The sequence below is a fragment of the Apiospora hydei genome (assembly GCF_038363865.1).
Source record: "Apiospora hydei strain CBS 114990 chromosome Unknown utg000004l_segment0_segment0, whole genome shotgun sequence".
NCBI lineage: Eukaryota > Fungi > Ascomycota > Sordariomycetes > Amphisphaeriales > Apiosporaceae > Apiospora > Apiospora hydei.
In genome coordinates this window covers 8,378,519-8,402,711 of record NW_027117363.1, presented here as the reverse complement: position 1 = coordinate 8,402,711, position 24,193 = coordinate 8,378,519, and the positions used below count along the sequence as shown (strand labels likewise).

General features: G+C 55.9%; 6 protein-coding genes across 6 annotated transcripts; 4 read left to right on the top strand and 2 right to left on the bottom strand.

Moving 5' to 3' along the window:
* Positions 1–1,114: 1,114 nt before the first annotated feature.
* PG997_005126 (cyclopropane-fatty-acyl-phospholipid synthase) lies at positions 1,115–2,900 on the top strand (the record flags this gene model as incomplete). Its single annotated transcript, XM_066809441.1, has 4 exons — positions 1,115–1,152; positions 1,295–1,815; positions 1,876–2,627; positions 2,682–2,900. The coding sequence occupies 4 exons, from the start codon at positions 1,115–1,117 to the stop codon at positions 2,898–2,900; spliced, it is 1,530 nt and encodes a 509-aa protein (XP_066673059.1).
* A 902-nt stretch (positions 2,901–3,802) lies between these two features.
* PG997_005125 (uncharacterized protein) lies at positions 3,803–8,086 on the top strand (the record flags this gene model as incomplete). Its single annotated transcript, XM_066809440.1, has 4 exons — positions 3,803–4,551; positions 4,613–5,519; positions 5,573–7,143; positions 7,195–8,086. The coding sequence occupies 4 exons, from the start codon at positions 3,803–3,805 to the stop codon at positions 8,084–8,086; spliced, it is 4,119 nt and encodes a 1,372-aa protein (XP_066673058.1).
* Positions 8,087–8,129: 43 nt separating this feature from the next.
* PG997_005124 (uncharacterized protein) lies at positions 8,130–8,396 on the top strand (the record flags this gene model as incomplete). Its single annotated transcript, XM_066809439.1, has 1 exon — positions 8,130–8,396. One exon carries the CDS (start codon positions 8,130–8,132, stop codon positions 8,394–8,396), a length of 267 nt encoding a protein of 88 aa, XP_066673057.1.
* Positions 8,397–9,023: 627 nt separating this feature from the next.
* On the bottom strand, positions 9,024–11,759 carry PG997_005123 (uncharacterized protein; the record flags this gene model as incomplete). Its single annotated transcript, XM_066809438.1, has 1 exon — positions 9,024–11,759. One exon carries the CDS (start codon positions 11,757–11,759, stop codon positions 9,024–9,026), a length of 2,736 nt encoding a protein of 911 aa, XP_066673056.1.
* A 798-nt stretch (positions 11,760–12,557) lies between these two features.
* PG997_005122 (acid phosphatase) lies at positions 12,558–14,270 on the top strand (the record flags this gene model as incomplete). Its single annotated transcript, XM_066809437.1, has 3 exons — positions 12,558–13,916; positions 13,952–14,068; positions 14,157–14,270. 3 exons carry the CDS (start codon positions 12,558–12,560, stop codon positions 14,268–14,270), a joined length of 1,590 nt encoding a protein of 529 aa, XP_066673055.1.
* Positions 14,271–15,364: 1,094 nt separating this feature from the next.
* PG997_005121 (uncharacterized protein) lies at positions 15,365–17,758 on the bottom strand (the record flags this gene model as incomplete). The annotated part of the gene is made up of 1 exon (XM_066809436.1): positions 15,365–17,758. The coding sequence occupies one exon, from the start codon at positions 17,756–17,758 to the stop codon at positions 15,365–15,367; it is 2,394 nt and encodes a 797-aa protein (XP_066673054.1).
* Positions 17,759–24,193: the final 6,435 nt, after the last annotated feature.

The following is a 24,193-nucleotide window of genomic DNA, read 5'->3' as shown; positions in this document are numbered from 1 at the left end:
TACCCCTGCATCAGTGACTTACCGGGGGTTCGATTCCCTCACACAGCAACGCTTCACGATGTTATCTTTTGCAGTTTGTCCTTTTGGGGGCTTTGCGAGTTCTTATCATGCAGGGTCGCCGAGTTGCGGCGGCTGGAGGTGCTCCTAAGCTAGAGGGAGTAGGAGGTTCCATTTTACCTTTTTACCACCCATGCCTGGGTTCCTGGTGCGCGGTCTCTAGAGCGGACCTATCGTATTACATTATCGAGAATATATACCCCACCCGGAAACGTGGATTATGCTTAGGAGGAAATGTGCTCTTCCCGGCTACAACCGCACCCAATTCAACTACAAACAACCGACTATTGAGTACTTACCTTTCGATCAGAAACCAGATAAAATCAGGCCACGATTTCGAACCTCAGTTTACTTCAATATGTCAACCGACTTAGCCGGGTCTTGGTGCACACAGTGGCGGCATGCCCATATGTATGTTTCAGTTTGGTGATATCTGTTTGACAGAAGGGCTTAGCTTAAGTGTCACCAACACCAGCGACCCAAGAAGCTGGTAATGCTCCTGACAGCAACACCCCATTGGCCCAGAGGACAAGCTCAAGGTCTTCCCTTCCCCCACCAGCTCCTTTTGGAGGGGAGCGGGATGGAGGGGCATTTCGATTTGTTTGTGTCTGGCGGTCAAGATGAATATCGCTGTATTGACGGATTGCATGTGCACAGAAGTTTGCCCTGTACAATATGAAGAACATGAAGGAAGGTATCTTTATTTCTATCTCTATCTCTATTTCTTGATGAGAGAAGGGACGAACCTGGAACTAGGTTGAAAATAGAGCAGGTGCATGGACAGTGAGGTCCATACCGAATCTATTGATGCACGCCCATGCATGCCCTTTGATTTGACAGCACGACCCGTCTGCATGTGCTTGCATGACGTTCAAGGTTGGGTCGTAGTGAACCGCAAACGCCTACCTTCGTGACCAAGCACACAAACATCGGGGCTTTCCCCTCTGTCTTCCTGTTTGGACGCATCTAGAGACCTCTCAGTCTTCTGAACTGAAGGCCTCCAACCCAGCTCTTTTGCGGCCCTCGCAAGAGCTGAAGTCTATTGCCAGTCCCTACAATGTCCAAACCCTTGAGCACTACCGGGAGCGAGTCGGAGTTTGAGTTTATCGAAACTCCCAGAGCTCCCACTCCCCACTTTTGAGAAGCACGCGGATTGTGGTGTGCGAACTACTTCGGTGAGTAGTATTAGCCGGCCGTTTCTGTGATTGTACCGTCCACTACCTACACATGGCGCCAGCAGCGAGCTAACTATTGCAACTCCCGCTCGACAGTACCCGACTATCAAGAATGCTCCCCTGCCCGCCGATGCTGCTGGCAGCAACTCCTTCTCGACCCTCTTTCTGTTGTCCTTGATTGCCGGCGTGCCACTATGGATCTCATGGCAGGTCGGAGGTGGCACTAAGACGGCCATCTTCTTTGGCCTCTTCACGAGCATCCCGATCTTCGTGGGCTTCTGGATCGTTGCTTCCGCCATGTCTCCGCGCAAAAATGACAAGGCCAGATACCCCGGTCGCCCTATCGAGCACTACCTCAGCTTCAAGAAGCAGTCGGACCAGGTCATGTACCATGGCCGTAAAAAGATCCCTATGGAGACTTTCCATGAGATGTACTTTGACGGCGACGTCGATTTCAACGGCGACTGCCTCGAGGTCATGGAGTATAGACACGATTGGTCTAGCTTTCGCTTTACCCTGAGCCTCTGCAAGTTCTTCTTGTTTGGCATGCTACCCGAGGTTATCATGCACTCCCGCTCTCAAGGTAAGCATTTGTTGCTGGTAGCACAAAAGGGCCATTGGCGTATCTAACGATAGAAAACAGACGAGGAGCAGGTGCGTGACCACTACGACCGAGGCGACGACTTCTACGGCTGGTTCTTGGGCCCGCGAATGATTTATACTTCGGGCATAGTCAGCGATATTCACTCGGAGGAGACATTGGAGGAGCTCCAGGACAACAAAATGGCTGTGGTATGCGAAAAGATCGGCCTCAAGGAGGGAGAGACACTCCTCGATATCGGATGCGGATGGGGCACCCTGGCCCGCTTCGCCAGTGTCAACTTTGGTGCTCATGCTACCGGTATCACCCTGGGCCACAATCAGACCGCCTGGGGCAACAGGGCTCTCCGCAATGCTGACATACCCGAGGAGCAGAGCAAGATTCTCTGCATGGACTATCGTGACATTCCTGTCCCCAAAGGAGGCTACCAGAAGGTGACTTGCCTCGAGATGGCCGAGCACGTCGGTGTCCGCAAGTTTCAGAGTTTCCTTAAGCAGGTTTACGACATGACGGACGACGGCGGCGTGTTTTTCCTTCAGATTGCGGGCCTGCGAAAGCCGTGGCAGTATGAGGATCTGATCTGGGGCCTGTTCATGAACAAGTACATCTTCCCGGGCGCAGACGCTTCCACTCCTCTTGGCTTCTTTGTCGACAAGCTCGAGGCTTCCGGCTGGGAAATCAAGGGCATCGACACCATTGGCGTTCACTACTCGGCCACACTTTGGCGATGGTACAGAAACTGGATGGCCAACCGCGACAAAGTCGAGGCCAAGTACGGAAAGCGATGGTTCCGCGTAAGTCATTTGAGTCGAACCAAATTACAAGACTATAACTGACCTCCTAAATAGATCTGGGAGTATTTCCTCGCCTACTCTACCATTGTGTCCCGACAGGGCTCTGCTACTTGTTACCAGATCGTTCTGGTGAAGAACCTCAACTCGACACACCGCGTTGAGGGCATCGAAACCCAATACGGCCTCGCAGGAGCGCTGGGTGCGAGCAAAGTGGACTTCAAGGCATGGGCTAAGAAGAATGCCGACCAATTCCCGACCAGCAGTACCACCTAGTTGGGGTGTATGGACGCTGCTGCGTTTGAGAACGAGCCGGGCTGTACGGCGGACCTGTATGGATAGGATTTGTTGTATGGTTTTGCTACCACTGGCGTTCATTGAGCTACTCCTTGTTGTCAGGAGCGCATGCAGTATGCGCCTACTAGGTATTAGCCTACCTTATCCGACCTTACCTTAGATGCCTACACATGGCGCTAGTGGCCCTTGAAGGTTTATACTTCAGTATGCAACAGAGCCGCTGGGAATGTTTCAGATGAAGGTCTGAGACGCGGAGTATCAGAAGACAGCACTTGAATAGTACTACTAGGGAATAATCATCAGAGTTGGTTGTATCCGAGTTTTTTCCCCTGCGATCTACAGAGAAGAACACATGTGCCAGGGAGTGGCTAAAGCAAGAAAGAGTGAGTAGGTATGCAGATTACCATGATCTATTAGAAGTATTTATCTTAGTGTACCTGTCGATGATTAGGGGCCAAACGCGACAGCGGATGGTCTGTGCTCCTGTCCCCCGGGAACATTGAAGCTAGCTGCCCAAGCTGCCAATGGCCCCAAATGGCCCCCTGTCTCTGCCTGTACCGCAACGTAACCGTACAGAAATTCCGTCTTAAATTATCGACCAATTTGGACTGGAGCCGCCTGTTAGTTACATAGCGACTCTCCCCTTGGCAGCAGCGCCCCCCAACTCCAACCCAGCTTTCTGTTTCGCGCAACGCAGCCAGCCGAGCCCGAAAGCGAAAGGAGCTTCGTCATCCTTCCCTTCTTTTGCTACAACTCCAACATCCCGTCCCTTATTCTTCTCACCGCCCACCGAGGAGCCTCGCTGCTCTTCCTGTATTCAATTTTGACCTTTCTTCCTTAATCCCGTCTGGTCTCGGCCAGTGCATTTCCCCCGCCGCGCCATGTATTCTAATTCCAACTCCTTCATGGGCGGCGCCAACAGCCTGCGCCCTGGTCAGCAGCAACAGTATGGCAACAACCAATTCGGTATGGGCCAGCAGCAACAGCAGCAGCAGCAGCCAGGCCAACAGCCCAGTCCCTTCGCGCCCCAACCGACGGGCTTCGGTCAGGCGCCCATGACCCAGCAGTACACGGGCTTCCCCGGCCAGCAAGGTATGATGCAGCCGCAGGCGACCGGTATGCCGCAGCAACAGCAACAGCCGCAACAGGGGCTGCAACCACAGTACACTGGCTTCCCCGGCCAGCCTCAGCCCCAGCAGAGCTTCCAGACGGGGGCACCGCCTATGCCGCAGATGCCTCAGCAGTTCCAGCAACAGTATCAGCAGCAGCAGCAGCAACAGCCGCAGCCACCTCAGAACCTCGGCTCCTTCTCGACACCCACCGCGACCGGCGCCCCGAGCATTCCCGCGCCGCCGCCTAAGCCTATGACGGCCCAGCCGACCGGTTTCCAAGCCATGGCGAACTCGTTCAAGACGGGCGGGAACCAGAACCAGGGGCCGCCGGTCCCCGAGAAGCGACAGGCTAACAAGATCCCCAATATCCGCCTGTCCTTCATCACGGCTTCGGACCAGGCCAAGTTCGAAACCCTGTTCAAGTCAGCTGTAACCGAAGGAACGACCATGTCCGGCGACAAGGCAAGGGATCTTCTGCTACGATCGCGGCTGGACGGTGACTCGCTGTCACAGATTTGGTATGCCCCTTCGCGTATATTGGGATAAACAAAGTATGGCTTCGCTAACACTTTTGAACAGGACCTTGTCCGACACGACACGCTCCGGCGAGCTCTTCTTCCCCGAATTTGCGCTCGCAATGTATCTTTGCAACCTGAAGCTGGTTGGAAAGACGCTGCCACCGGCTCTCCCAGAGAATATCAAGAACGAGGTCTCGAGCATGGTTGACATTATTAGCTTCAGCATTCCCGAAGACACATCCTCGAACAACACTTCCGATTTCACTAGACAGAACACTGCGACGCCCCCGGTTATCCACCATCCCCAGCCGCAGCCCTCGAACGCGCAGATCCTGCAAGCCCAGATGACTGGTTTCCCCGGCCCGCAGATGCAACCTCAGCCAACTGGCTTCCTCGGTCAGAACCAAGGTATGCAGCCCCAGCCGACTGGCATGCAGCCTCAGCAGACTGGCTTCCCCGGCATGAACAACCCCCAGCCCACTGGATACAATGGGCCGCGACCTCCTATGCCCCCGATGCCTACTGGCTACGCTGGTGGCCTAGGAGTTCCCAGCGCTGCCCCCTTGAATGCGCAACCTACCGGTAGACCGGGACAATGGGGCCTGGTCAATGGTCCTGCTGGAGGACTCCCGAACATGGATGCGCTGCAAGCTCGAATGATGCCTCAGCAAGGCCGCGAGCAGCAAGACTACACGACGACTGGCCTCTCAGGCAATGCAGTTATTCCTTGGGCTATTACGAAGGATGAGAAGAGACGTTACGACGAGATTTTCCGGGCGTGGGATGGTCTGCATAAGGGATATGTTACCGGAGATCAGGCTATTGAGATCATGGGCCAAAGTGGACTGGAGAAGCCCGATCTCGAACGCATCTGGACCCTGGCTGATAATGGCAACAAGGGACGGCTTGATCTGGATGAGTTTGCGGTTGCCATGCATTTGATCTACAGAAAGCTGAACGGGTATCCCGTTCCTGCCCAGCTCCTCCGGAGCTCGTACCGCCTTCTACTCGTAACCTCAAGGAGTCACTGGGCGCCGTCAAGTCCATGTTGAATCAAGAAGCCGACTTCCGCAAGAACTCGGGCGCCTCTCTGCTCCCGCAGAAGACTGGAGTCAGCTATCTCAAGAACCACTCATTCCGGGGTGGCTCATCTCCTGGCGCGGGTGGCCGTAAGGATGCTACCGTTTTCAAGAACAATGATGAAGCTGTTGGTTATCGATCCAGCGCGCGTCGTCGGGTTGGTGGTGGATCCCCTAGACCTCAATCCCCTGGCTCCGTGGCTTCGAATGACGATCTCTCCGTCGAGCAGCTCAAGAAGAAGATCCGGGAGAAGCAAGTTCTGCTCGATGCTATGGACTTCAAGGATGAGGCAGCAGCTGAGGAAGATGATATCCTTGACAGGCGGGACCGCCGCGAAGCTGATGAGCTCTACCGAAGAATCAGACGCGTCCAAGAAGACATTGATAACCACCCTGATGCCGCGCTTATGAGCGGTGACTCGGAGGCCGAGAGGAGATCACTCAAGCGCCAACTGCAAAACCTTACCGACAAGATCCCAGAACTGGCCTCGCAAGTTCGCAAGACGGAGAAGGCTATTGCGGAAGCGAAGCTGGAGCTTTTCCGCCTGAAGGACGCCAAGGCTCACCCAGGCAGTGCCTCCACCATTATTGGAACTGGCCCCGGTGGTGCTATCACCGAGTCTGACCGACTGAAGGCCAGAGCCAAGGCGATGATGCAGCAGCGAACGGCCGCTCTTACTGGCAAGAAGATCGACGCGGGAGATGACGATGCCGACGCCCCTAAGCGATTGGAGGAAGAGAGCCTGAAGGCTCGAACAGAGAAGGAGAACAACGAGCGTATGGTGCGGGATGTGGAAGACAGCGTTCGTGATTTCGCCAAGGGTATCGAAGACAATCTCAAGGAAGGTGGCAAGACGTCAGCCAATGAGCACGAGACGCGCCGCTGGAATGATGCCTTGGGAGTTGAGGACGAGGTCCGCGACTTCATCTTCGATCTTCAACGAGATAGCCGGGCGGCGCGCGTCCGAGCCCAAGACCGCAGCGGTGGTCGCAAGGCCACTGCTGAGCCTGTCAAGGCGGAGGCTCCGCCGCGGGTCGAAAGCCCGTCAGCGGCTCGCACTGCTACCCCTCCTGCCAGTGGTGGTTCCTACTCTTCGTACAAGACACCTGAGGAGCGTGCTGCCTTCATCAAGCAGCAGGCTGAGCAACGCATGGCTGAGCGTCTTGCGGCTCTCGGTATCAAGGCTCCCAGCAAGCCAGGCGAGACGGCCGCGCAGCGCATGGAGCGTGAGCGTGCCGAACGCGCCGCCAAGCTGCGTCAAGCGGAGGAAGAGGATGCACGCCGTGAATCCGAACGGCAAGCTAGGATCGCCGAGGAACAGGGCGTGCCTCCTCCTGCCGCGGCTGAAGCACCGAAGGCGGCAGGCAAGAAGCCTCCCCCACCGCCCACAAGGAAGGGCGCCAAGGCCGACGACTCTGCCAAGCATGCTGAAGAAGAGGCTGCTAAGAAGGCCGAGGAAGAACGCCTCAACCGGGAGTCTCAGGAACAGCAGCGGGAGACGCAAGAACTTGAGTATGTATCTCATGACGGTAGCCTAATGATTCCGACGCTAACTATTTGCAGGGCACAAGCCGCGGAGGCGGAGACCGAACTGGAGAAGGAACGCGCAGCCGCGGACGCCCGCCTAAAGGCCCTGGAGGAGCAGGTCAAGGCAGGAAAGTTGAAGAAAGAGGAGGAGAAGAAAAAGAAGAAGGCAGCCATGGCCGAGGCTAAGGACAAGGAGGCCAAGCTTGCTGCTCAGCGGGCCGAGATTGAGGCTGCTCGCCAACGCGAACTGGAGCTTCAACGCCAACTCGAGGCCATGGATGGAGATGATTCCTCCTCTGACGAGGATGAAGGTCCTCAACAAATCACCCCTCAGGCGTCCACTCCCACTATTAGTGGTAGTCAGGAAATCGAGCGCCAGGCCACGCCGCCCCCGGCACCTTCGGCTCCGGCCCCGCCAACGGTTGTGACTAGTCCTCCTTCGGAGAGCGAGAGCCGCAACCCTTACCGTCGCATGATGTCGACGGATTCGGCGTCAGCACCTGCGGCACCCGCTGCACCCGCTGCTCCTGCGGCTCCTGCACCGCCTGCTCAGCCTGAGGTCTCGACAAACCCCTTCCACCGCATGACCCAGGCCGCCCCTATTGCGCCCCAACCGACTGGTAATATCTCTCGGAAGAGGCCCGACACGGATGACGAGTGGGGCTCTGGCAACGAGGAAGAATCTGATGACGATTCGGACGACGACCGTCCTCAGGCTGGTGCGGCTCAGCTGGCATCTCTGCTCTTTGGCTCCATGGGCCCGCCGCGACCTCTTTCGGCCGCCGGCAACCGATCGCAGACTGCATCGCCCGCTGTTGCGTCTCCAGCCGTCGCATCGCCCCCCGCCCCCACCAGCAGCTCCCGCTGCGGAGGAAGAGGCACCATCGAGTGCTCCCCCGCCTCCCCCAGCGCCTCCTGCCATGGATGAAGGTGCTCCCACAGGCGCTCCCCCGCCACCACCACCGCCCCCGATGCCCGAGTCATCACCCTCTGGTCCGCCACCCCCTCCTCCTATGCCCCCGGCTGGAGGAGCTCCCGCGGCACCACCGCCGCCTCCTCCGGGCGCAGGTGCACCCCCACCTCCCCCGCCGCCCCCTGCCGCGGGCGGTATGCCGGCCCCGCCAGCCGGTGGACGCCCTGCCGGTCTCCTGGGCGAGATTCAAGCCGGCAAGATGCTCAAGAAGGCGACTACCCGTGACGCCAGCGCGTCGAGTGTCGCTGGTCGGGTCCTTGATTAAATAGGAGAGAGTGAGTGGAGTGGATTGGGGTTTCAAAGTCAGTAGATAGTAGTAGTAACACAGACTTTTTATTTTCTTCTTGATAACCCATCGAAGCGAATTTTTGTCTGGTGTGTGTGCGCCACGAGGGAAGCGCGGACTGAATGGGATGTGGCTGGTTGGTTGGTGGGCATAGTGTGTGATGACGATGGTTGGTTTGATGATTCGGGACAGGACAGGGACAGACTGAGAAGAGTGTATGAATTGTTGTCGTTGTCGTGTACGCAGATATGGCGGTAGTAGTATCCTTTTGACTTCAGCCTTGCGAATGTTTTAATTAACTATTTACACTTATGCATGCATTGGGCCTTGACAATAGGTGCATTCGTATGTGCATATCAGGCCTTTCTCCAATGAATGGTATTTGCCAATACATGGCTTCTATAGAGTACTTCAGAGAAAAGTGAGATAGGGGTTTATGTTACGTCGGGTGAATGGGCGAACTGCTATCTCTTCAGGATCGAGTAGCTTGAATTAGGTAGGTGAAGAGGTTGTACACTGGTATCACATTGTAGTCTACAGGATTGGTTCTCTATATAGCCTCCCCCTTTCTCCGTTGCCCCAAGCTCTACACACCCCCGAGACATGCTAGACAGCAGCCATCTTGTCCGTAGTCACAGGCAGCTCCTGCAAGACGCCCGACCGCACCGCGAGGTGCCAGAACGCATGGCCCCAGAAGCGCGCATGCTGTGGCGACTGCCAGTCCTCGGCGTGGAGCTCCTTGAAGCGCGCCATGGTGCCCTCGACGAGCTGGCGAGCCTCGTGCTCGCCCTGGGCGGTGCCCGTGCGGACGAGGGCGCGGAGCAGGTCGAACTGGGTCTCGAGCTCGACCATGAAGCCGGCGGCGTGGAGCTTGCGGTAGATGTCGAGGGCGGTGCCGAGCTCGCCGACGTGGGCGTAGCCCTTGATGACGCGGTCGTAAAACACGCGGTCCATGTCGTCGTAGTCCAGGAGGCGGCGACGCAGCAGCAGGCCGTTGACGGCGTCGAGGTCCGGCGGCTGGCGCGCAAAGTAGTGCTCGACCAGCATGGTGTAGATGTGGGGGCTCAGCTCGTAGCCCTGGCTCCAGAGGTGGGAGAGGACGATCTTGACCGACTCCTGGGCGCGGTCGCCGGACCGGAGCAGCAGGTAGATCATCTTGCCGTAGGTGTGCAGGTTGGACCTGAGGCCGGCCCCTTCCATTGTCTCGAAGACGGACCGGACGACCTCGGCCTGGCTTTGGTAGTCGTTGAGCGGGACATTGGCCAGAGTGCCGTCGAGCACGACGGTGAAGGTAGCGGCATCGGCATTGATCCCCAGGGTCTTCATGGTCTCGAGAAGACCCTTGACTTCCTTCTCGCGGCCGTCGCGGATAAGTGGCCGGAGGAGGGTGTTGAACGTAACGATATCCGGACGTATGCCCTGTCTGCTGGACCACGAGAGCAGACTTTGGGCGGCTTTGAGCTTATCGAGGCGCACCAGACCGGCCATGGCAGCGTTGATTGGTTCGATGGCAAGCTTCAGGGCATCACTCTGCTGCCCCTTTTGGCCCAGGTGCCAACGCTTCACCAGCTCTTCCAGCGCTTCGATCGCACCCTTGGGGTCGCCACAATCAATCAGACCAGCAACGCGCGTCGTCCATATCGGGATATCGAGGGCTAACCCCGAAGCCTGGAGCCTCGACCATACTGTGTTCAATCCGTTCAGATTCCGGGCCTTCCTACAGCCATCAAGCATTACGTTCCACGTCTTCAGAGTCGGTTTCATCCCGAGTCTGGGCAGAGTGTTCCAGACGACAATGGCCTTGTCTGGGTCGTTCAAGGCCATGTACGTATTGATGAAGGAATTGAAGATATCCTGCTCTTCTCGAAGCGCGGCGGCTCGCTCCGGCGTGAAGTCGGCTGGTTTACCAATAAAGTCGTGCCAAATCCGGTCCACCTCAGCCAGGTGGCGCGTACCATAGGCACGACTCAAACGCTTCTCGATGGACACTCGATGGGGGCTGTATGGTTTTGCGTGGCCGGCCGCTGCGTTGCGGGAAGCCGGGCTCCGCGGGTGTGTATTTTCCTTGCCGCCGTCTAAAGACTCGGATATGTTGGGCCACTGTTCCATGATATACCTTGCTGTCGCTGGAGACGCTGCTGACGACTGGGACAAGTACTCGCCCAACTTTTCGCTGCGCAGACGCACTGTACTGATCATGTACGCGATCTTGGCCATAAACCTCGCAGCGCCTTGTCTCACGTTCGCGTTGCTCCTTTGGCGATCCAGGAGGAGTGCATACGTCGCAATCGCCAGAGTACTTACCCGAGGACCCAGCTTAGTTTGGTCGTATTGGGAAAACAAGCTACTGAAGGCCGAGACGAAATTGCCGGACCCGGGAAGTCTGTATGCGCTGGACTTTTCCAGCCGCGGAAACCAAAAACCGTCAATAATGTCGTTTTCCTTGTCCATAGGGTTGACCACAGCATGTTTGGGCAGAGAAAGCACCTTCCAGGACTCGACCAGATCCGTCAGCATTTCGTCTCTCGTGGCCAGATGCTTCTCGAAGGCCTCGATCGAGGGATAATCCGCAGGAGAGACGCTCATCTCACAGAGGCCTTCGACCAGCTTCTCCACCAGCTTGGACCAGAGACGGGGGTCTATTTCGCCCACGTCGAGGCAGACGCGGAAGATCTCGGCCACCGGCGGCAAGTCGTTGGCCGTCATGTTCTTGTTCTTCACGTTGATCATCTTCAGCATCAGCTTGGAGACTACAGGGAAGAAGATCTGCGGAATAGTGACGCCCTCCTGGCGGATGGCCGGATATAGTTTGGTCTTCAGCACGCTGTAGGCCCTCGAGACGGAGAGATCGCTGTCGACCATGGACTCAAGACGAGCAATGTCCGCGACCAAGCCCAGGTCGCGGCTGCGGGCGTGGTGGCCTTCGGCAGAAGCGGCGTTGTGGTTTTTCGACTGGCCGACTATCTGCTGGAAGAGGGCATTCATATCGGAGTCGGACTTGGGTTGGGAATGTCGTCGAGTCCGAGACTCTTGGACTATCGTGGCCGAGGGTTTGCTCTTCCGTTCGCCATTGACGAGAACATTTCGGTAACCTCTTCCTCCGTTACCGTGCGGGCCAACATCTTCATTCTGCCCGGGATTCGGTGGCGGCGCTGTTGTCGAGGCTTCTTTGCCGTCGGCGGCGGCTGGTGGGGGTACCGGGGCGCCTGTAGCTGTCGCTGTCGAGTAGGAGGAAGCCTGAGGGCTCCATGGTGCTGGTGCTGCTACTGCTGCCCGTCTCGCGGCTTTGGTGGCGAGTGCATGTCTACATAGCATGCAGATGGAATTGGGAGTCGCCTTCATACGGACAGAAGATGCGCGTTGCAGCGACGGAATGAGCTGGGCCCGGATTGTCTATCGTGGGATCAATCAATTATGATGCCTGCGGTCGCGGGACGCGCCCTGCCCTTTTTTCTTTGGCAGCTAAAAGCCCACCGGCGGTAGTCGGAGTTTAAGGCTGGACAATGGACAATTCCATCCCATCCCACCCCGGACTCTGGTTTAGTGGGAAAGCCAGCTGGTTAGTGGAAACCACAGTTCATCCATCGATAGCTCTGGGTACCTGCCAAGAGGTCGCAACAATCGCGAAGATTACTTTACTTCATTCTTTTATGTCAATTCGGCCCAACAGGAGATATCACCCTGCGTTCGTTTGAGTGACTGTAGCTTCGCTGGCGGTGCAGCCGGTGAGACGATAGTCGTGCTTGGGCCATGACGCACGATATCGGCATCAGCGCTTTCTTGGCAGCTCGGCCCAGTGTCCGGGATTGCGTAACAGGTATGTCGAAGCTAGGTTCAAGTGCATAAGAGAAGCTTTGTCTGAGGACTGGTTGAGGCGGAGAGTCCATGTTAGGAAATCCCGTAGGCCAAGCTTCTATATTGTCTTTGTTCACCTGTAATACCTCTTCGGCGGGAAATATTCAGTACATGTTTACTTAGCATATCATACGCAGCTCGAGTATAAGAAGCACCTGGAGCTCCCTTGACGCCCAGGATCTGGGTAGTTAGTTAACCTTGACACCGGCTGTTTGCTCATCTTCCCGCTCCCGACCAGCCAGGATAGGGCCCCTCCTACCACCTAACCGACCATAGCAAGCAACCATGACGACCCTCACCCCTCGCCCGCCCTACACCCAAGATGAGCTGCAGTCGCTCTACCCGCCCGGCCTGGACCTCCAGCTCGTGCAGATCCTCCTGCGCCACGGCGAGCGCTCCCCCGTCTCGGCCCGCTTCCAGAACGCCGGCCTGCCCGCCTTCTGGCCCTACTGCTCCGCCGTGACGCAGCTGAAAGCCGCCGTGCTCGACCGGTCCTCCAACCAGACGACCCCGCAACAGTTCTCGACGCTGGAGTGGAAGCGCCGGCTCGAGGCCTTCGGCGCCCACGACGAGCCCGTCATTGCCCGCGGGCCCGCCGGCGAGCTCGACGCCATCTGCGACATGGGCATGCTGACGGACACGGGCCGCGTCACCACCTACGACCTGGGCGCGCGCCTGCGCCACCTCTACGTCGACCAGCTCCGCTTCCTCCCGCCCGCGCTCGCCGACGCCGACGCCCTCTACCTCCGCGCCACGCCCATCCCGCGCGCCCTTGAGAGCCTCAAGCAGACCTTCACGGGCCTCTACCCGCCGCACACCCGCAGCCCCGACTTCCCCGCCCCGAGCATCCTGACCCGCGCCCCCGGCGACGAGACCCTCTTCCCCAACGACAGCAACTGCCGGCGCTTCGCGGCCCTGTCCCGCGCCTTTGCCCAGCGCGCCGCCGACCGCTGGAACGACTCGGCCGAGATGGCGTACCTGCAGAAGCTCTACGGCGCCTGGATGCCCGAGGACAGCCCGCGCGTCGCCGTCGACGGCAAGCCCCGCCTGAGCGGCATCATGGACACCATCAACTCGACCCTGGCGCACGGCCCCGAGACGCGGCTCCCGGCCAAGTTCTACGACAAGAAGGGCCGCGAGATCGTCGAGAAGATCGGCGTCGAGGAGTGGTTCGCCGGCTACAAGGAGAGCCGCGAGTACCGCGCCCTGGGCATCGGCGGCCTCATGGGCGACATTGTCAGCCGCATGGTCGGGTCCGCCGAGCGCAGCACCGCCGACGGCGAGTACGATAGCGCGCACGACCTGAGCGCCGCGCCCATCCGCAAGGGCACCGCCGCGACCCCGATCCGCTTCGGCCTGAGCGGCTGCCACGACACCACGCTCGCGGGCGTGCTAGCCAGTCTGGGAGCCTTCGAGGGCGACAAGTGGCCGCCGTATACCAGCCACATCGCCGTCGAGATGTTCCACAAGACCGACCACAAGCGGCCGTCGCCCAGCGCCCAAACCACCACGCCGGCTATCCCGCCCACCGAGGCCAGTGCTACGACCAATAGCAGCAGCAGCAGCAGCAGTTGGTTTGGCGGCCTGACCTCCTGGTTTGGCGGCTCCTCCTCCGTGAAACCCGGCGCCCCGCCCCCGGGATCGGTCGCAAAGCGACGACGGATCTCACAGCCGACGAGAAGCGCAAGCTCGAGGGCTACTACGTGCGCCTTCGGTACAACGACTCCGTCGTCAAGGTGCCCGGCTGCAGCAAGCCCGGGAACCATCTGGAAGGCGACGACAGCTTCTGCACTCTTGTAAGTTTACCTGCCCACCCTTACTTATCTCCTTACTCGGTCTTACTGCCTCCCTCCTCCCATTTGCTTACTTACCTTTCATAAACAGGAGGCTTTCAAATCCATCGTCGACAAATACGTCCCCAAGGACTGGAAGGCCGAATGCAAAGCCAACCTGGGTGCACCCGCCTTCCCTACCAAGCCGGAACCTGCGGGATACTAAGAGCCAGCCAGCCAGCCAGCCAAAGCCATCTATCCCACCGTTTCCGGTTGCCGCAGACGACGTCGTAGTCATTTTGTGCGCGCACCAACAACAGCCGAATCTGATCACACCTGAACTTCCACAGGTGGCCGGGCCAGGGACCTACGAGATCAACACTAGTTTACCCCTTTTCTTGCCCCCGTCCCCTACTATTCCATCGATGGCAACATTACTCACATCAATAGTTTTAGATTGCCTTTATTGTACATATTAAGTTTTCTATTACGTAGCATAGAGGCGTTTGAATTCCGGACTGGTTCGCATTCCGTGACCACCAATGGCTGACTATGAGAGTTGGAATTGGTTGCTGGAGTCCTACAGAACTTAAGAATATTATGATAATAGACAACCAAAGGTTACAGATAGCATGTATTCATGAGGATTTCTCGGGCAGATAACTAAGTTCTCTTCAAGCCGGTTGTGGCCAAGTTACCAACATCGTTTAAACTCCAAAGGTTGAATCCTTAGGGATGGCAAATGCATATTGACAACGTAAAATAGACAATAGAGCTATCATGCATGTTGGTTCTTCACAGCAGCGAGTTTGGACGACCTTTTTTTAGATCATCATTATATTTCCCTTAACCCTGCCATACACACCCGAGTAGATATGCCTATAGGATGATGTAGCTAGTAGGCACTCCATCAGGGGTTTAATCCTGAGGTATCTGTCTGTGTACTTTGGTCCGTTTCTTTCTCATGACTCCACATTCTCATCAGAAACTATGCACAAGGATAGCTGAGGTGGCATCTCATTCTCAGAGATCCCACATGGGATACAGTATCCATCCGTCTTCCATCACTGTACTCATACGACGTTTCCGTTTAAACGTCTGATAATGTCGTTCTTTCTTCCTTCTTCGTAAAGCATGGCTGTGTGACCAGAAAAGATTGATGCAAGGGCTCGTTACAAAGATCATACACAAAATGAAAACGTGATCAGTGAAATCGAAAAGAGAAACCCGGCAGAATAAACCCAGCGCAACAATTACAATGTATTAGTCTCTGCTGGTCACACACCCATCTCGAAAATTTATGTTTTGGGGAATCAGAGCCTAGTTGGCAACCTCTTCCTCGACCCAGCCATTGAGACCTCCCTGGATGGCAAGACCGAAGCCGGAGCCCATACCGCCGTAGCTGGCTTGGTACTGGTGACCTCGGCGCTCGCCATCGTTGCCAAGAGCGCTGACGGGGCTGTTTCCACCGTTCTCAAAACCGGGGGCAAACGCCGGCAGACTGACGGCCCTGCTGTGTTGGCCGCGAGAGTTGGGGGCCAGGAGCCCACCAATGGTGGTAGCACCGTTCGCTCCGTTGGGGCCGAGTCCGTTAGAGATGCTGGCAGACTGGCCGTGGCCCATGTGTCCCTGCTGGGGAACCTCGAGGGACAACTCATTGGGTGACGACGAGGCGGTACCGAAGAGAGCCTGCTGCTGAGAGACCAGCATGCTCTGCTGGTGGTGCTGTTGCTGCTGGGCCTGCTGCGAGACCTGGCTGAGGTACAGGGTCAACGGGTTGTTGCCGTTCGAGAACATGGCGGGGTTTCCGTTAGCAGACTGGGGCGACTGAGGTCCTCCAGTAGGCGAGTTGCCGTTCTGGCTGCCCTGCGGAGGCGGGGACGGGATACCGTTCTCACGGGGAGACTGGGACTGGTTCTGGTTTTGCTGCATCTGGCGGGGCTGGTTGCCGCAACGATCCTTACCGAAGTTCACCTTGAACTTCTTGTACTCGTCCTTGCTGCGAATGGCCTCGATCGCCTTGATGGCGTTGGCAATGTTGGTGAAGTTGACGAAAGCGCAGCTCTTCTCACGGAGGGTGTTGACCAATTCGATCTCGCCGAATTCGGAGAAGTCCTGTCGCAGGCGCTCCTCGGTCCAGGTGTCGTCGAGGTTTCCGATGTACACGTTTCGAGAAGCGCCGCCGCTGACAGCCAGGGCAATGGCCGGCGGCAGAGCTCCGGAGTGCTTACCCCAACCAATCTTGAGGCGGCGGTTGTGGATCATGAGTCCCTGGATGTTGCTCATCGCGTAGAAGGAAGCAGCAGCGGTGGGGTCGATGAACGTAACGAAGCAGATGTGCTTGTCGGGGATGTATCGGATGTGGTGAAGCAGACCACCTCGAACAACGTTGCAAATCTCCTCAATAGTAGTCTCAGGGTGGATGTTACCCAGGTAGATAGTACGGTTGCCCAGGTTGTTGATTCCTCCGGCAGTTGTCGCAACAGCAGCGGCCGCAACGGATTGCTGAGCAAGGGCGTTGGAAATAACCTCGCGATCAGCACCAGTGAGCATATGAGCATAGCCAGGAGCAATGCCAAGGTACTGGGCAGCGTTCTGCTGCTGGGTCTTGGAGACATAAGCGCATCGATCCTTGCCGTAGTACACGCGGCGGGGAGTCTGCCACTTGGGCTCCTGGGGCAGCTGCTGCACGGCCTTCATAGCATTGGCAATGGAAAGGAAGTGAATGAACGCAATGTTCTTCTCCCGGACAATCTTGATGGTGTCGACGGCACCAAACTTGCCAAGATCCTCGCGCAGCTCCTCATCGCTGATATCCTCGGGCAGGTTGCCCAGGTAGACATTGCGGGAAGCTCCAGACTGCTGAACCGCAAGGGCCACCGAAGTAGGAACCTGCGAAGGCTTGCCCCAGCCGATCTTAACGTCCTGGCCCTTGATGCACAGCTTCTTCAGGATGGCATCAGAGTGGAAGTGAGTGGCGGCATTCGCATCCAGGAAAGAGATGAAGGCGCAGTTCTTGTCGGGCAGAAGGCGAACCGACTCAATTTGACCGCTACGGACGTGACCAAGGATCTCCTCGGCAGTGGTGTCCGGGGGAATGTTGCCCAAGTAGACGGTTCTGCTGGTGCCGGTAACCATACCAGTGGGGCTCATGGGAACAGGCGAACCAGGAGACATCGGCATCTGTCCGCCCATCTGGCTGTAAGCTCCGGTGGGAGACTGGGGCTGGAAGAACTGAGGAGCGCCGTAGGTCGAGGGCGACACCATGGCCTGGTAGTTCTGGGGAGAGATGTTCTGCTGGACAGGGCTACCCATGCCGTTCTGGTGGTGCTGCTGCTGGCCGTTTTGCTGCTGGAACTGAGGCATGCTCTGGAACTGGGGGCTCTGGAAGGCACCAGGGCTGCCAGGCTGGAAGGGACTGCCGAGGAGTAACTGAGAGGGAAGCAGAGGAGTGAAGTTCATATCGTAGCCAGTGCCGGGGGTAGCCATATCGTTCTGGGTGGTCGGAGGAGCCAACTGCTGGTGGTGGGCGGGCTGGGTGTTGATCGAAGGAATGTTACCACGTCGTCGGTCCGCGAATCCGGAAATGTTGGAGGTGAAGGCCCCGTGAGAGAAACCCGTGTCGCTGGTGGACGGCTTGGACGTGTGGCCGAAGCGGTTAGGGCCGCCCTGGGCGGGCCCGGTGGGAATACCCGATCCTTGGAGGTCCTGCATCCCGAGCAGATGAGGGGGGACAAGGGAGTCCCGCTGGACGTGAGATAGAACCGCCGTTTTGGCTGATTAGCGAGTGCCCGAGAGATCAGGCACCGAGGTGGAGGGTTGGGAAGAGAATTGAGCGGCTCGTCTGGAATGCGCTGCAGGCTCACACAACGTAGCAAGCAAAGGGTTGGAACGAGATTAATAAAGCTGGTAGGCAAAATGGCGAAGTTGAACCACTCCGAGTCTGTTCAAGCAGAGGACCAGATCCGAAGATGACGGGGGTATCTCAAAGTATCGTGATTTAAAAGGGTGACGAAAAGCTGGCGTTCAGCAACAAGCACGGAGGGACTATGTGCAACAGGTCGGCGTCCGGTTTTCTATGGTTGGCGACGGGGTTCAGTATAGAGATGGGGGGCGACGAGAAAGAAGCCACTGCTGAAAAAGAGCTGAACAAGCGGATAATTATGTCGAACAGATAGGGTGCAACGGTAGAGTCTTCTTGGTAGAATGCACTGCTATACCCAGAGCTGGCCAGGGTAGAATCAGAGGAGAAATTGTCGTGACGGCTGACGGGCAGAACAGATATGGAGAGACTCGAGGTTCCTTTGACGTGGCGGTTCAGGACAAGTCAAGTGGATCTGGTTGTCGATACGGCTCCGTCGAACAAAGATTTGGGGCGACGATAAGATCCTCCAAAGAAAGCGAGCGAATGGAAGAAATTGCCTGAAACGAGCGTCGCGAAGGTCGACCAGGCGGCAGATTTCCTTTGTCCCGTTGTCTCGAAGCTGGACAGACACACACACAAAATAGTTTCGTCGGTTTCTTAAGATATTTGCCTTGGGCTGGGGGGAGAAAATATAGCAGCAAGCTGTGGGACTCTCTTCTCGAAAGGATCCTATGAGAATAGAGTGGGCTGGCCTGGGTTGGGATTTGGCGGTCTAGCTAGCCGGCTATTGCAAAGCAGCGGTATGGTTGTGGGCAAAGGTATAAGAATATTAAGAGAAACTATACGCGAATGAACGAGTGTAGGTAAATAGAAAGCTGTAGAGAGAAGATCCAAAGCTGGATACGAGGCTGACGAAGGTCGTCGTCGGGGTGAAAAGGACTGGAGGACCAGGGCAGGAGGGAGAGGGAGAGGAAGAGAGTGGGAGTAGAAAAGGGAAATGAGGAAAAAAGAGTAGGATCGCCAAAAGATAATGTACCTGCTACATAGGAGTCTAGGATTAGAGATGGATCAAAACGGGGTGGTCTTTTTTCTCCCAATCAATTGCAGCGCAATGCAGTGCTGTGTAGTGCTGTCAGTCAGTGAAGGGGAGTGAGTGAGTGACGGGTTAGACAGACAGGCAGACAGGCAGACGGGCTTGGTGCTTGGGGGGTCTTGGTGTCGAACGAACAGACGGAACGAACGAACCACGACTTCCTCGCTCGCCCGGTAAGGAGACAGGCATTGAACACTGTGAAAGAAGGGGACGGGTCCTTGTCACCCAATTACCCAAACGGGCCTGAATTGGCTGCTAGTTTAATGAGAGCTGTCAGGGATCATTGGTCCCTCTCTTTAGCAGCACGCTCTAGCGCTGATAAAACAGGGGGATTTCGGGGGCCATGGGCATGGTAGGGGCAGGTAGGGGCAGGTAGGGGAGGGACCGGAGGGTAGGGGGAGGGGGTGCAAGGTTTGGAGGAGGCATGGCAGCATGGCATGGCATGTAGGTATCTTGTCCCACTCCATCCGCTGCCAGGGTACCTGCATCGCCAACTCGCATCGATATTCATTTTCGGTCGGTACCTACATCCTCAACATCCCGTCCATCACGCGACTGCGGCCTGGCCAGGCTTTGGGAGGGGGAGCATATGCAGGTGCAGGTGCATCTGGGTAGGTGTAGGTAGCGGTAGCTATGCCATACCATGCCATTTGATGCCATGCTGCATGTGTAATGTGTAGGTACTGTGCTGTATCTAGGTCTGGTGGAAAAGGAAGAAACGCACGCAACTCACTTCAATGTTATTATCTGCTTGCTATCTTGGTCTGTCTGTGTGTCTGTTTCGACAGCGCTTGTGCTTGCCTGTTGTCACCTGTAAGTTCGAGACACATATGTCTGTAGGTACGTCTGTCTGTAGGCGATTGAGACCGATTTGCACGATGGGGATATGGTACCTACAGATGTCGCAGAGATGCGTGTGTGTGGCAGAAAAAAATAACCGTTCAATCGATGTATTGACTACTAGTCCGAGCAACTGGGTTTGATTTGATCGATACACGAAGGAGCTGACATAAGAACTAAAAAAACGGCAATTGAACTGTCAACTTAATTCAATGAATTGCTACTTGGCCCGTCAGTACGGATACAGGACAGAACAGACACCAATTGATCACTTCAATTACACTGTAGATGAGTCTGGCCGGCGGTAAGTTCAGCAAGTAGCGTCATGTCATGTTGCCTCAGTTCAATTGTGAGGGATACTGTATATCGAAAAGGTAAGTGCCGTTAAGCCGTTTATTCTCCATAAGCACGAAGAGATGGCTCCTAAATTCCTGGTCCAGACCCAGTAATCGGGACTGTTGGCGCTCCCAAAGCCTGAAGGGGGGCCCCGTTGCATCGGCGTAGGGGTTATCAACTGGTCTAGTGGGATGTTTTTCCCGCTCACTCGACTTTTGGGGTCAATTGATCAGGAAAACGACCCTGCAGCTCGGGAAACCAACCACGCTAAGCCTGTGGTCGGTCGACCCTTTCAATAGCTTCATCTTCAACCCGACTGACGACAGAGGGGGAGAGAGGTGAGAGAGGTGAGAGAATGCTTAGAGAAGGAGAGGCCGACCGACTATTCCATTGTAACCAACAATGACTCTCCTACGGATCGATGGATGGCCAGTGATGAACGTCATGTTGAGACTTACATGATCGTATAAATTGACAGATCCCGTCAGCCACTCCTTAGGACCCTCCCCATATATGCCTACTGACGCCTATATAGGCGCTTCGCATATACACGACCAATTACCTGGTCGTTGATCGTTTTTGACACGGAGGTAAGGGGAATGCACAAAGAAGGGGGTAGGACAGACTGTCACCCAACAAGATTGGTCCGATTCTTTCCTGGCTGGCTGGCTGGCTGGCTGGTGGTTCTCAGCCGCCCCGGATGTCTGTCCCAGGCGGAAGGACACAGGACACACGCACACACGCACACACACACTTGACAGCGGCTGCCCTTTTCTCTCCAGACACAAGTGCCCGTCCATCTACAAACCCAACCCAACCTAGTCGTAGACCCAAATCCAGGCACGGAGCGGTAACGCCAACTCAATTCAACTGAAAGGCCGGCGCGCGCCCCCAGCCCGCCGATGTAAGTTTTGGAGCCAGGCGCAACGCAATCTACGACCCGGCTCTCCCCCAAAAAGAAACAACAAAAGAAGCCAACACTAGCACATATACAAGCAATATATAGTTCCTGCCACATGCAGCGGATAGTTCAGTAGGTTGTTATTACGCCGACGGCACTTTTTTTTCGACAGCGAGTTCGATTCGAAAGCAGGTACCACGCGCCTCGTCCTACGTGCTCATCTCCATCAACGCAAGGGTCTTCGCTGCAGTGCTAGGTAGTACGGTGCGGTGTTAATTTTGTACGACTGGTTGTCATTGTGTGGGTTGGTGGTGATTCGTTAATCTATCAATGCCAGCCCGCCCAGTCAGCCAGCAAGCAAGCACGCGGAAGCGCTGGCTGACTGGCGTCAAATAACTTGATTGCAATGCGCGCACGATCTACATATGTATATGCGGCTTATCTGCAGGTTACTACTTACTCATTAGTTGCTTGCTCGTCAGGTACACAATCCCAACCGCCTCTTCTCATTCGGCCTCCTGAACACAGCGATTTCCGGCGCCCCGGCGACGAGTCATGTTTTCCAAGCAAAGCCTCGTTATATGACGGTGGCTTTTCCTTCCTTTTCCAAGTGATCCAACAATGATGCAGCCAGATCCCTCCTGCATATGGTATGGAATTCGCATACACAACACGTAGGTGGTACCTAGCTCCGAAAGGAAGATGCCACCAATGAAAAGTGCCGGCCTGCTTACGGTATTGTTATATGAACAAAAGGGGGATGGATGGATGGCATGGCATGGCATGGCTTTCGTGGGGTCGGTCGGTCCCTATTTCGTTCCTGCATATCAGAATCTGCATCTCTCAAGCCCAGTTACGAATTAACGCAGCCACACACGGTCCAGATTGAGTGCTCTCGTAATACTGTGTAAGTATACTGCCATTCAATCGATCGATGGACACTTGTAGATAGACAGGCAGGCAATGCTCGATCTCTCTCTCACTTCCCATCTCATCCATCGGGGCTCGGGGTGTTGCGTTCCATCCGATAGCATAGCATCGGTGTCCTTGCATTTTATTTTCCAACGTTGTTGCCGATCGCCACGCGCGGGCAGCGGGCTCCATCCAGAAGAAGACCCTTAATTCACTGACACAGAAGGTTCTTTCCACCCTGCCTGCCACCCATCCGTCATCTGCCTTTCGCATCTGCCATCGCATTTAGGGGGAAAGCTCCGAGCGAGAGGGCGAGAGTCCACTACCGCCCCCAAAGGTCGTGCGTGTCTGGCAATCGGGCACACGGGGCACGCGCCGCCCGCCGGGGGAGCAGCTGATCAATGCAGTGGGTTCTCTTCACGCGCTTCTCTAGGTATAATTCTCGCCTGTTACAGTCGAGAAAAAAATAGTTGAAACCCCCTCCCCGTACCTGAGGGAGGCCAATAATGCACAAGGCATTGTTACCGGACGTTTCAGTTGCCTACCTTTCGCAGCATTACATTTTTTTTCGCCTCCCTCGGTCGCTAGGTAAACGTCTAGACTCGTCAATCATCAGTTTCTATTTCGAGCCGTCGTCAGCTACTACTTACAGCCTATCACAGACCCGACGACGGCTTTCTAGGTTAGTCACAGTAGTTCTGGAAGCTAAGGAGCTCGATACTTAGGTAGTCTTGGGTACCTGCCTACACAACCCTTCCTTTTCCCCAGAACGTGTTCCGCGATACTCTATAGCGTAACCCCCGAAGAAAAAAGATCGCCTTTCTGGAGAACGAAGTGTCCATGCCACTATTACTTCTCTATCGAGGGGTCCAAAAAGGGGGGCCAACAACATGGACAAAAAAAGCGCTCTCAGACCACATCATCCTCTATCATCGTATATGCGTAACCCACTGTGACCGTACCCCTCCCAGACCAGACAGACCCGACTCCAGTTCGTTGCCAAGGGGGTGGGAGAGAGACACGGACATTTTATCCAGAAAGCCAACCACCTTTCTCCCCTTCCCCTCCCTTCGGGACAATACGATGATGGTAAGGCCAGCAAGTCAGCCCAACTAACTACCTACCTACCTAACAGAAACTCATAACCTCCAACTCCTACCTACTCTGCTACTTCCCCTCTCTCACCGTCTATGCAGGTTACAACCCCTATTCCCGTCTGCCATCCCCCAACCAATGGAACTGGCGGTTCGGGTTACGCACGCCCCCATCTCCACAATAAAAGACCCCTGCGCCAAGAGGGCACAAAAAAGAGCGAGACCTTCTTCTGGTCTGGACTACGGTAAGGTACCCGTCCATTCTTTGCGCGCCTGGCAACCTGGCTGGGAGGTCGCTAGCAGCTAACCCATGCATGAAAATGCATACCACCCTCCATCGCTCGCTCGCTCGCGGCGCATCTCATCAGGGGCACGCAGAGCGAAGCGAAGTAACTGCGCATGGCTGGCGGCTGTATGCATGTAAGGCCTGTCGGGCTTTTTTTCTTCTTCTTACTCTTGTAGGGAAGGGCATGGTATGCATCTGGCATTATATTTTTCGCAGGCATCTTCTTCTTTTGGTAAACCGTTGCTCTATCGAGAGAGGTTTAGCCGAGAGCAAGAGGATGATCCATCCATCTTCCCTTCCCCCTCGTCTCCCCTTCCTATTCCATCCCTGCCCAGCCAGCCATCCATCCATTGCCGCATCCATCATCCATGGATACTCCCACGTGCCATGTCGTATCATCGTCTCATCTGATAGAATAATGCTGAAAGTGGAAAAGAAGACGGCTAAACCTTCTCGACTGTGACTGCCACCCCCTCATCCACCATCATTGTTCTCGTCGGTTTCCCTTCTGGGCTGGGCTGCTGGGCCGCCGCCACTGTGACTTTATGCCCCTCCCCAAAAAATCCAATACCCAGTTTCGTCATGGGTGTGCCGATCGTGTCCCGCCCTTTTGACAGTTCGTCTCAGGACTATATTTACACACGCATATCCTCATGTCGTACGGTAGCACCGAACAACAGGAGATTCTCTTCAGAGCAGGTCAAAAACTTGATACACAAGGAAACACCTAGTGTTGATTACTGAGAACCGCAATTGCTTGCGTATGCCTAATTGTGACACGAGTAATGACACATGCGAACTACAACACCCAGCTTGGCTTGC